We start from the raw sequence: 13,321 nt of genomic DNA, 5'->3' as shown, positions 1-13,321 counted from the left end.
GATGAAATAGGGAGATGAACAGAGAAATAGAGATGAAAAAGGGAGATCCAACTCCAAAGAGCACGGAAAGTCCGTTCTGGAATGATAGTGAAGGGATGACAGGAGTGATGGACACTGGGAAGGGTATGTACTATGGTGAGTGCTGTGAATTGTGTTAAGACTGATGAATCGGGGCGCCTGGGTGGCTCAGTGCGTTAAAGCCTCTGCCTTTGGCCCAGGTCATGATCCCAGGGTCCTGGGATCGAGCCCCGCGTCTGGCTCTCTGCTCGGTGGGGAGCCTGCTTCCCTTTCTCTCTCTGACTGCCTCTCTGCCTACTTGTGATCTCTATCAAATAAAAAAATAAAATCTTCAAAAAAAAATCACAGACCTGGGGCGCCTGGGTGGCTCAGTGGGTTAAGCCGCTGCCTTCAGCTCAGGTCATGATCTCAGGGTCCTGGGATCGAGTCCCACATCGGGCTCTCTGCTCAGCAGGGAGCCTGCTTCCCTCTCTCTCTCTCTCTGCCTGCCTCTCTGCCTACTTGTGATCTCTCTCTGTCAAATAAATAAATAAAATCTTTAAAAAAAAAAATCACAGACCTGTACCCCTGAAACAAATAATAAATTTTATGTTAATAAAAAAAATAAAGTAGGTCACAATAAAAAGTTTCAAAATGATGATTAATTTCAGAAAAAGTAAAACAGTATATAAAAGGGGAAATTAATCACACATTATCACAAGACAGAGGAAGAACATTTAGATAATAACAATAAGACAAATACTGATTACTGATGTATACTAATGTGTACTAATGAAATTAGTACTAATGTGTACTAATGAAATTACTACACAGCTCTACTGGAGGGAAGAGGACTGGGAAATAGTCCAATGTGAAGTACTAGGGCAAGAGTGAGTTTCAAGTTCCAAGAGAGTTAAATCTCATATTCCATAGCAGGATATCAACTGTTAATCATTAAAACTGAAAATCTATAGTGATAAAAGCATGCTATTTTGAGATCTGGAAGCAAATTTCAGAAGGATCAGCTGCAAAAGCTGAATGAAATTTCCTATATGAGTGGTTAACATTAGGGAGATAATTATGCACAAGGAACAGTTATTTTCACAATAAGCTTTGCAGAACTATTTGACTCTTTAAATTATGTGCATATATGACTTCAATAAAAAGATTTTAAAAAATATTTTAAATAAGGGGCGGGGAGAAGATCTCACGAGAATAAGCTCCATTAATTCCAGACTGTGTCAAACATTTCTGAAGTTCCTCAGCATCCACTTCACCATCCTGTCAAAAAATAATTATAATCTGATTTAATGCACAATTATATCAAATCATATTAGTATGCTAATTGGCTGTTTTAGGCTATTCAATAAATATGCATTCTTTAAAACATTATTATCAGCTACAAAATTATAGAGGTAATTACTGACAGCAAAGGCATATTATAAAACAGCACAGAAAGTAAATAATTTTTTCACAATCAACTTATATTCTATTAATATTTAAGAACTTCAAGTATAATTTATTTTTTCTACTTCTGAGAAACACCATAATCATTCTGACCTATAATAGGTCAAAATACCTAGTGAGAATCTTGCATCTCTACTTAAAATGACCAAGAAAAATCTCAAAAACATTCCCCTAATGGCCCCTTTCATGGGGTGTTACTTTTAAGGGATATGAAGCCATAACTGGAAGGAGAGAATAACTTCCCCTACTTTCCCGGCTACCCCCTGCAAAACTTTAGAGTCATCCTGCATCTTGTTGCTATTCTGATTATTTCCCAAACATTCTTGTTTGAACTTACTATAGGAAATAATCTTTTTTAACACAATCAAGAAATCACAATGGAAGTGAAACAGGTTGAATATTCCCATTATGTTTCAGTACCTCTACCTATTTTCTACAAAAATATACAGAGTAATTTACTTGAAAGCATCATAAACACTGTCACAAATGCAAAACAATAGCTCTGAGAAAGAATCAGGGAAACAAATTTAAAACACGAACTTTGAGAGAGTTTGGTTTTGTAAGAGACCCATAAATAAAGAAAATGTTTACAACCAAGTTCCAAGAAGTACTGTAACTACTCATATTCTAATGAGTCTTTAATAAGGAATTCCTTATAACAAAAATTCCAGTGGTTCTAGCAAGAATTAAAAAAATGTAAGAAACATTCTTTCCAATGGATCATGCAAAACTTTAATAAATTCTGAACTAAGAAAATTATACTTTAAAAAATTAGCCATATGTTTAGAATCAAAGGTACGTTAGCAATTTTTCCTCCAATGATAAAGACTTTAGAAGGAATCTTTATTTAAGTGATTATCTACCTTCCTGCTGCATCAAACCATTTTTATATTTCAAGACTTTGAAGCACCACACAAACACTTCTAACGTGATCTAAGAAATCATCAGTAAAAAAACCAAACAAACAAAACAATCAATGAAGTCCACACTGCCCCTGTCCATAGTGTCTCAGTGAAATAATGGCACAGACAGCAGATCCTTGTCAATTACTACAGGGTAAATTTTGAAAGACAATCTTTTACAAATTAGTAAAACAGAAGCGAAAGAAGGAAATGACTTTTCTCTCATTTTTAATTTAAAAATACCTCCTATCTTCTACTACACTAAAGATAATGTGGTCATAAATTACCTTTTTCTTTGACTTTTCTTAAGTGGAAAATTGATACTACACCTGAGAATAAAATTAATGAGAATCACTACACTTCATCAATTTTTTTCCTCATTTATAAAAATAATGCCTTGTTGGGGCACCTGGGTGGCTCAGTGGATTAGAGCCTCTGCCTTCGGCTCAGGTCATGATCCCAGAGTCCTGGGATGGAGCCCCACATTGGGCTCTCCGCTCCACAGGGAGCCTGCTTCCCCCTCTCTCTCTGCCTACTTATGATCTCTGTCTGTCAAATAAATAAATAAAATCTTTAAAAAAATAAAAAAATAATGCCTTGTGCAAACAACAGGCTCAAAATTAAAACTTTCTAGAAAAGAGCAATTTGAATTTACTAAAAACCTTGACCAATTCAATTAAAATGAAGGAAATCAGTCCTATGTGGTCTGATGATAATCTCTGTTCAAATACAAGCTTCTTCTCTAACATTTCAGAGAAAAGTCCACTTAGCACACAGAGGACCTTTCTCTGGATCCTGTACACTCAAAGACATATGCACAGTCAGGGCAGGGGGCTTGCTTCTGAGGACTTCACAAGGCATGGGGACTGTGAGTGGCACACCACCTGAACGCAGGAAGTGAGATGGGATGCTCTACTCAGGACAAGAGGCAAAACAAACTATACTACAGACTATCCCCTGATGATACCATTTCTGAGACGTGGAAGGCTTAGGAAAGCAGGACTAAAATGCTGGGCTAAGCTATCTGCAATACCACTGCCTGGGAGGAGCCCTGAGCTGTCATGAAATTGGATTCCGGACACAATGGAGGGGAGGAAAATGACAAAACCACTAGATGAGGAAGACTGACATGAGTCCAGAGGGAGACACAAAAGATAACCAAAAAAGGGAGGGAGGAAATAAACAAAAACTCCATGTTAAATAGGTTTAGAAACCAAAATCCCAAAATACCTTAACAAATCAACTGTTCAGAAAGACAGCCAACAAAAATCTCATACAAGATGAAATTAATCTTACAAAGTAGACATGAAAACAAGTATGTTAAGATAGTGCAGATAAATAAATGAACAGATAGATGTCTTCCATTTTAGAAAGAACCATTCACTTAACAAGTATTTCTTGGGCCCCCTACTATGTTCAAGCACCGCTAAATGGACTAGTATCAGTGTCCAAAAGAAACTCTTTGCTTTCACAGAGCTTACTTTTTAGTGGTGGAAGAGAGACAATAAATCAAAAATTATATTTGATAGTAATAAGTACTAAGGGGAAAAATACAGCAGAGTAAAAGTGACACGGAGTGTGTATATGGGCTCTATGCAGTGGACCAAAACTACTTTATACAGACAGTTAAGGAAAGCCTCACTAAGGCTGATAAAGTGAATTCACCTATAACTAAATCACTGATAGGTGGATTTACTTACAGCGTAAAAAAAAGTGAATTTCAAGATCTGAAGGAAGAAAGGAGCAAGCTATGCAGATATCTGAGGGAAGAGTGTTCTAGGCCTGCGTTGTCTAATACAGTGCCCAGTAGCCATATAGTTCACTGGGCACCGAAACATGGCTAGTCTCATCTGAGATGCTCTGTAAATGTAAAATACATGCCAAATTTCCAAGACTTCGTAACAACAAAATTGCAAAATACTGTTAATAACTTTTATATTGATTACATGTTGGTATATTAGTATTTTTGATATATTGGGTTAAATAAGATATATTATGAAAATCAATTTCACCTTTTCTTTTACTTTTTAAAATGTAAAGCTTCTGGTAAGAAGCTTTAAAACTACATATGTGGCTTATATTTGTGGCTCTTTTATTCTGATTACTTTGGACAGTGCTATTCTAGGCAAAGACAACAAGCATAAAGACAAGAGAATGCTCTCTCAGTGTTACCATAATCTTCGCCTGTTTATCTTTAGCACTTCCTTCCTGTATTATCATTCCCTGGGTGTCTATGTCCCTGACTTGGCAGAGAACTTCTAAGTCAGGATCTGAGTTTCACTCATCTCTGCAACCCCAAGCCCTAGCATCGGACATAATACAAGGCAGGTTGGTTGTCTGGTAGAATGAAGACAATTATCATTGGTTCTTGGTTCAACTACAGTCATTTCTGACAGTTTGTGGCCATGTCCATTTACTATTTCCAAAGGTTGAAAATATTACAACTTCTCTTTCAAGTGTCAATGAAATTTAAAAATCTAAAATCTAATTAATGAGTGAAATTCTATTTTACATGTGTTTTTTCAGGATTTTCGGGGTCTGAAGAACCACCTGACTAGCTTTTCTACAAGTTATTACCATCAGAAAGCATTCTCCTAGTATACTACTTCATACTCATATTTCATACATTTTATGAAAACATGTTATCTTAATTGACTAACGAACAAGTAATGTCTTCCTAAATTCTATGTAGAAAATCCAAGCAATCTCTTTGGATCTCCTTATTGCAGTGTGAGCTAATGATAATGATCAACTCTATAAACCCTAACAAAAGAGCGGTAGTAGTAGAAAACTGCATTTTCTAATTGAAGAAGACCTTTAGTTAGACCATTAACAAAAAATTAGTTGCCATTGGTTAGGTTAACTAATAGGCAGCAAGATTTTGAAATGATACCCAAGTTCAAGTCCTATTTGTTCAGTTACTAAACCTTAATCTCCAGTTATTCATTTATAATAAAAAGGTACATCCAGGGACGCCTGGGTGGCTCAGTTGGTTAAGCAGCTGCCTTCGGCTCAGGTCATGATCCCAGCGTCCTGGGATCGAGTCCCACATGGGGCTCCTTGCTTGGCGGGGAGGCTGCTTCTCCCTCTGCCTCTGCCTGCCTCTCTGTCTGCTTGTGCTCACTCTCTCTCCCTCTCTCTGACAAATAAATAAAATCTTTAAAAAAAAAAAAAAGGTGCATCCATCCTGCCTACCTCTGTGTAAAAAAGGAAAAGTAATATCCACATTCAAGTTAAAGCTGTTGGTATTACTGACATTCATGTCTCATGTGTGTATGTGTATATGTGTATTTGCAAAGGTACAAATCGGAATTTCCCCTAAACAACTGATGACTGAATCATTACTGCTCAAAAAATGTCATCCAATAAAAAGGAACACTGTAGAAACCTTTAATTGGACATTTCTCATAGAACATAATTAATTATGAGACCTATCTAAAAAAACAAACAAACAAAAAAACAGATGCAGAGGTGAGTTCAGTAAACTTAACTGATTCCTTAAAGCTCGGCAAAATTCAACATATAAAATAACTATTTAAATATTTAGACTAAACACTGAAGATGAGATAGCTTATACATCCAACCAATACATTTACTGAATGGTTAATATATTCCTAGTGCTTAAGAAAGAAAATGTCAAGGGCCATGTCCTCATGGAGTTTTACTATTCAAAAGCACAAAACTAGGGGTGCCTGGGTGGTGCAATCAGGTAAGCATGGCAACTTGGTTTTGGCTGAGGTCACAATTTCAGGGTTGTGAGATCAAGCACCCACCCCCACCCAAAATCAGGTTCTGCACTTAGCACAGAGACTTCTTGAGATTCTCTCTCCCTCCTTCTTCCTCTGCCATTCAACCCATCTAAAATAAATAAATCTTCGAAATCACAAAACTGTGAAAAAAAATTTTTTTAAGATTTTATTTATTTGACATAGATCACAAGTAGGCAGAGAGGCAGGCAGAGAGAGAGGAGGAAAAAGCAGGCTCCCCACTGAACAGAGAGCCCGATGAGGGACTCAATCCCAGGACCCTGGGATCACGACCCGAGCCGAAGGCACAGGCTTTAATCCACTGAGCCACCCAGGTGCCCCTAAAACTGTGAAAAATTTAATGCAAATATCAAATAGTACAAACACGCAAATTATTGTTTCCAACTTTAACACTGAAAGAGTTCAGAAGACAAATAAAAGTCTCTAAATCTACGCCCAGTTTCTACGTTTTAACTTGTAATTTTATAAAATAGATTTATTATATAGTCATTTATAGATAACAGACTTATTCCTAGCATTACACTACTTAAGAGTTATCATGTAACAGCACTGCATTTAGTTGCAAACAATAGAAAACACTATCAAAGAGGTTTAAACCAATAATGTTTATTTATTTATTTATTTTTAATTAACAGAGAATGCATTGTTTGTTTCAGGGGTACAAGTCTCTAACTCATCAGTCTTATGCAACACACAGCACTCACCACAACACATCCCCTCCCCAACGTCCATCACCCAGCCTCCCCATCCCTCCCATCCCCCTCCCTTCCAGCAACCCTCAGTCTCTTATGGGTTGTCTCCCTCTCTGGTTTCATCTTGTTTTGTTTTTTCCTCTCTTCCCCTATGATCCTCTGTCTTGTTTCTTAAATTCCACATATCAGTGAGATTGTATGATACTTGTCTTTCCCTGGCTAACTTATTTCGCTTAGCACAATACCCTCTAGTTCCATCCATATTGTTGCAAATGGCAAGATTTCTTTCTTTTTGGGGGGAGAGGGGTTGCTGCATAATATTACCCCAAAGTTTATAGCAGCAACATCCACGAAACCCAAACTATGGGAAGAGCCCCCAAGTCCATTGAGAGATGAATGGATAAAAAAGATGTGGTATATATATATATATATATATATATACATACTAATGGAATATTAAGGGTTTATTGTTTTATACAAGAAGTCTGAGGCTAGGCAGAACAGGACTGTACACAACTTTACAGTGCCATCCATCTCTTTACATTTTTCTACATATCCCATCCAAAGGCTGTTATCTCAATCTTGTTGATGTAAGGTACCAAGGTGGCTGTAGCACTTCCCTATCTCAAGTTCCCTTTCCAGGCAGGAAGAATTAAGGAGCAAAAGGGCCATTACTAGTTTCCAGGAAGGCTTTTCTTGTTTAGAAAAGGAAAACATCCTAAAGAAATTGCACCTATGTCTCAGTGGCCAGTCCTGTGGCACACAGCTACCTTTACTAGATTCAAGGTGTCTGGGCTGGTAGTAGGGCTTTTCCAACTTCTACCACAGAAGGGAAAAAGAGGTTGTGAATGGAATTGGGGTCATCAAAACAAAGTGTCCGCCATATATAATAATTCTGTGTATATCCTCTATAAATAGCCAAGCATATGGGACATAGTGAACACTCAAGTGAATGAGTAAATGAAAAATGTTATCAAAGTCCTGTGAAATTATAACTACTCTGTAAGTTTTTCTTGGTGAATCTAAAAGAAGAGATACAGACTGTGACTAAGACTCAAGTGTGAATCTGTCTCTTCTTACTACTCTGATACTTGAACTTCTATTCTGGTGTTTTCTTTACCCTTTCCTGACTGGCTTTACCATCACAATTTAAAAGTCTCCTTTTTGATACTGTGTCCCAGCTTCTTCACAGAGATTAACATGTAGATCATGTAGATCTACTTTCCCCAATCTGTTTCCAGTCTTAGTGAAATGAACAATGTGTCAGGCATCATACCAGTGGACTTCTAAAACTGAAATAATTATGACTATACTCATCTCTGATCTCAAGATAAAAATCAGTCTAAATAAGCTTAAAATACAAAATTTCATATGCATTTAAAATAACACACTAAGTAGTAGTTGACATTTCTTTTAAATAGCAATCACTTTCAAAAACCGGTATTTGTGCCATGTATTTAACACCTCACCTGTCCAGCAACAGCAGTGAAGTATGTCCACATGGGGTCTCCTGCTGAGGAATAATTGTCAGAATATGCTGGGTATCCACCAGGGAGCAGGTTTGGCCCTGTTCCTGATACTGGCTGTCTCATCTGCATCTGCATTCCTGGCATCTGACCACCGAAATTTCCAAACTGTAAGAGTGAAAAATAAGGTTTTTAATACAAATATTACCTGTTACCCACTAAAGTTGGTGTGAAAGAAAATATTTATGATGAGTCCACAGAAAAGCAAGAATAGAAAGAGTTACTAAAAGCAACCGAATTCACTATTACAAACGCTATTAGCTACAAAATGCTAGATGTCCTGCATTAGGAGGTAACTGAGTTCATTAACACGTTATCCAACAACAAAAGAAGTGTAACACACACACACACACACACAAACCTCTCTAGCCTCTGAGAACTTAATCTAACAGATGAACATGAAGCACACTTTTTAAGTGTTTACCATCAACATCACTGAAATAAAAAGCAAAAAAATAAAAAAAAATTTCACCTGCAGTCAAACTAAGTAGTAGTATACTTCAGACGCATACTTAGAAGAATACATGGTAAACACAATAAAACTGTGAACTAGGCATGGGAAACTGCATGGAATGCAAACACCGTCTCCACCAGAAAATATTTTTTTTAAAAAAGCAAGACACCAATAAACAGATCAATAAAGTGATTAATTCCAACCACAGTCTTCAAAACTAATAAGAATAACAATAAGAATACCAACAAAAATAATACACAGCTAATTTACTGAGGTTTTTTGTTTTTGTTTTTTTTTTTTATAGCCCAGGTACTAAGTACTTTCCATCATGTGCTTTGATTTTCCAAAAATGTTATGAGGTATTAAACTACTATGTCCTTTTTGTCATTGAGAACCTGAAACTTCGAGAGGTTTCCTAATTCGGTTATGGTCAAATAACTAATAAGAAGGAGACTATGGTTCAAATGTAAATATTCTGATGTTTGTTTCCTGCTATGGCTATGGCTTCTCTCTACTTTTTTAACTTTGGAACTTGGTATACATTTTAATACCTTGGGCATTTTACTGAGCATTTTTATGAGTCTGGAAGAGAAAGAAGCATCAGGATTGTTTGTTATTCCATACTGAACAAAAATCTTGACCTGCATCCTTGAAAGATTAGAATAGAGATTGTCAGAAGGCAAAAAAGAAAGAAAAAATTTCTTCTAAAGTGGGGGGAGGGAAGGAATCATAAGATCGGATACTACCAGCAGTTTGAAGAGCTGAGCAGCTGGATGTGCAAGGGTAAATGTATGGAGGAAGTGCTAGAGCTCCAGAAAAGGCCTTTCAAACTCCAGGAAATGCACAACTAGATTATGAGACAATGAAGTACAAGTAAACAGTAAACGTTAAAACAATATAATGGGTTAAAAACAAGCAAACAAAAAAGATGAGATTTTTAAAAAGTTGCTTCTTTTAAAAGAAGAAAAAAGACCATTAAAGCAATTTCAGGAATTAAAAAAAAAAAGTATATAACCACAAATTACAACTTTCAACTCTCAAAGGAGGTTAAGGATAAAAAGTTATGTAAGAAAGAGTAACCTAATGCTTCCTACCTCCCAAAAAAGTCTAGAACAGATTGCCCTTGGTAGAAGAGTAAACATTGGGAGACATCTGGCACACCTTAATTTATTCATAAGCAACTTAAAGGACAGAAAACAGGAAGTGGCCAAAAATTCTGAAAGAGGACGTCTAGCAAAACTGAGGAAGGTGGAGGTCGACCACAAAATATTATTTGGCAACCCTATTCGCCATTTACCCACCACAAAATATTATTCTGCAACAAGAAAAGGGCGCTTTAGTTCCTCCAGTCCAGGAAGAAACTTTCCAAAACCACAGCACATCCCCGCCTCACAAGGACTCCACTAAGGCGCCCCCAGGGACCAGTGGCTCCCGGCTCTACCCTAGCCCCAGGCGCCAATGCCGCGACGGGTCTCAACCCCGCGAAGTACCAGAGACCCATCAAACCCAGCGGAGGCAGGGGGCGGACCCCGTACGCTGGCACCGCCCGCAGGGGCGCCCCACCCCGCGAGGGCGGAGGCGGCGGAGGAGCTGCCCTGACTCACCGCTCCTCCGTATCCCGGGTAGGCCATGACGAGCCGAGCAAGCGTGCCTCGTCACCCTTCGAGTCAGCGTCCGCCCTACTGGGAGAAAGGCGAAGCTGCAGGTGCAGGGCAGACGCAGAAGCAGGGGAGGCTGAAAGACGCGCTGGCCTTGTAGTTTACTTCCCTGAGACCGCCCCTTCCCGGTGTCCTACCCCGCCCTGCTCGGTTCCGATTGGTTGAGTTCGGAGCCCAAGCGGCCGAAGCCCGCGCCTTCCCAGAGTCCAATCCCACCCATCTCATCTCTGATTGGCTTCACGCACCCAGCCCCCTTCTGTTCGCCTCCTATTGGCTCGCTCTGGTCTCGCGCTCTCTCCTCACTAAACGGCAGAAGTCTTTGCTCCAGGAACTTCCATTCTTTTTGGCTAGGTTCTCCAGACTCCAGTGTTTTTTGTTTTTTTTTTTTCCTCCCGAGAACCCCCAAACCCGCCAGTCCATGACTTCTTTTAGTCTATTCCTCCACTCTTTTGAGCTGGACTTCCAAGTCTGCATCTGTGAATTTCAAAACTTCCAATTACTCACGTTTATTTTTGCGTCGTGTTGATGTCAGATCACCAAAACTTTGAAGCCTCTCTCTCTGCCCCAAGGGGAGTGCTTCTGAGCTAAAACCCACTTGATGCGAAATTTTACCAAAAGGTTATTTGTAGTTTGTTTGGTGGGTAAATGGCGAATAGGGTTGCCAGATTTAGCAAATAAAAATAAAGGATGTCTGGTTAATTTCATTTTCAAATAAGCAACGATTTTTTAAATATATGTATGTCCCAAATATCACACGAGACATACAGTTACAGTAAAAAATTATTCACTGTTTATATGTTAATATACAGGGTAGCCTGTATATTTTCTCACAACTCTACCGATGACTCAACCTTTGTGCAAACTCTTAGGATGTCCTTTGTAATTACATCCACCGAAGGGAACAGCTTGGTTTTTATCACTTGGTGAAAAGTTAAACAGTTACTTTAATTTATTCGGTAAGAGTAATTGGCAGTTCTGCTTTTCTCTGGAACTCAGATGAATTTTGTAGCTCTGGCTTTAAAAGGACACGATACGCATATACACCCACCAAACGGCTTTAGTAGCTTTAGCTTAAAAACAAAGAAAAAGACCAGGATGATATTATCTTTAAAGAATGTGACAGCCCCTAAAATGTTTTTTTAAAAATAAGGATGTGGGGGGAAAAAAGCGTTAGCTGTCTATTAGCAGAGGAAAACGACCTTGCAAAGCTGAGTAATAATTGCCCAGCTACACTACTGAGAAGGAACCTTGTGAAACTTAATTTTATCAGGAAGAGGCAGAGAAAAAGGAAGATTGCTAATGTGCAAGCCACTCTTGAGAAAGTGTGTTAGTTCCTGTAACACAATAAGAAATAATTTAGACAATAAATTTTGATTATTGGACTAAATGGAGCAAGATCATACTTGGTAAGAGGAAAAACATGTGACTGTTAAAGCATCAAGTGATAATTTACTACAGAGCAAAACAAATTGTTGCAAGGTTTTATTCTAATTGATTACATATTCAAAGAAATGATCAGAAAGGATAGAGTGTTTTACATTTATAATGTTAGTCTAAATCTGTGGTTAGAATTTTTGTGCATTTTTTTTCATTATTATAATCTTAGTTTTTATTGTGTTTGTGTATATTGGGGTCAAGTCACCATGGGCTTCTTGCATTTCTACACACGTAGTTTCAAAGATAGGGATATTTCCCTTAAGGGCAGAGAAATTTGTTGCAGGATAACAAAGATAATCTGCTCCTCCAGGACAAAGTATAGATTGGTTTGCTAGCATGACATTTCTAAACTTGGACTTGTCCATTATTCTGATCCAAACCCTGGCTGCTTGTGCAGCTCCTGCCTCGCAGCTCCAGGTCACACTGACAGCCTTGGGAGCAAGAAGAATCTATGAGTCTGAAGCTCACGCTGCCTGTGGTGCGGAGTAATCAAACCCTTTGTCTCTGACAGAGGATTCTCATGCATCTGTCAACTTCTAAGAAACTGTGGCAGACTACTTGTTAGCTTACAAGTGGGATAAAATATCCGATCCTTCCCAGTTCTTGGCAGTGTATCTCTTTCTTAGAAAAAGAGCTGCCTAGGGAAACTCCTACTGAAGGACAGTATTCATTTCCAAAATATGCCACTCTGGCATAAAGCTTATTTTGAATTGAAAACAATTGAGAAGAAGAAGATAAAAGAAAATCTCTCTGCTCTCCCTGTATTTGCCTAAAAGCACCACAGAAATTTATCAAAGTGTCCTTCTCCTCCCTCCCTACCAGGAAGGACAAAGATGATTCCTCCAGACAACTTTAGACCCTTATCAATGGAGAAGATGCAGACTTAAATCTGCATTACAAATCTTACACTTGTTCACACTGCTTTTCCACGTACCTCCCCACAGTTAGCCTCCCCTCACCCTTCTTCCTTTTCTTTTTAGCTGAAGACGGTATCTAAACTAGAATCACCTCTGAAAGTTACTCAGTTTTCCCTGGGTATTTCCCATGTATACATGAGGATACATGTCAATAAACGTCTGGGTTTATTCTCTTGTTAATCTATTTTTTATTACAAGGGTCTCAGTCAAGAACTCAGAAAGGTACAGGAAGAATTGCTTTACCTCTTATAAAGTATGTACGATGTACCACAAGATCCAAAGAGGTCTTTCGACACACCATCTGCAGCATCTTTCTCTAAACTTCGTATTTCAAATTATAAATGTTCTAGTATAGGAATTTAAAAATTCACTTGAGCCCACACAGATTTTTTTAAAGTAATAGTAATGAAAATTTGGCTCATGGTTCAGTTAGTATTATTTGACCAGTGTCATTTTATGGAAATGTAATGTATAAAATCCAATTTGAAATTGTGCATTTTTATT

At 38.1% G+C, this 13,321-nt stretch overlaps 1 protein-coding gene across 4 annotated transcripts in view; it reads right to left on the bottom strand.

Moving 5' to 3' along the window:
- GCA (grancalcin) overlaps nt 1-13,321 on the bottom strand; it is a 48,352-nt gene that overhangs the window by 13,890 nt on the left and 21,141 nt on the right. For 3 of the 4 annotated variants that reach the window (XM_044242218.1, XM_044242220.1, XM_044242219.1), the window contains exons 4-5: nt 8,295-8,459; nt 1,209-1,278 (exon numbers count right to left, since the gene is read on the bottom strand). In XM_044242218.1, the coding sequence (XP_044098153.1) occupies nt 1,209-1,278; nt 8,295-8,438 (214 nt within the window). In that variant the 5' untranslated portion in view covers nt 8,439-8,459. Of the gene's footprint in view, nt 1-1,208; nt 1,279-8,294; nt 8,460-10,409; nt 10,611-13,321 lie in introns of those variants that run through there. The other variant, XM_044242217.1, reaches the window with a different exon arrangement.

This window comes from Neovison vison, chromosome 3 (genome assembly GCF_020171115.1).
Source record: "Neovison vison isolate M4711 chromosome 3, ASM_NN_V1, whole genome shotgun sequence".
NCBI classification, from domain to species: domain Eukaryota; kingdom Metazoa; phylum Chordata; class Mammalia; order Carnivora; family Mustelidae; genus Neogale; species Neogale vison.
This window is presented reverse-complemented; position numbering and strand designations above follow the sequence as displayed.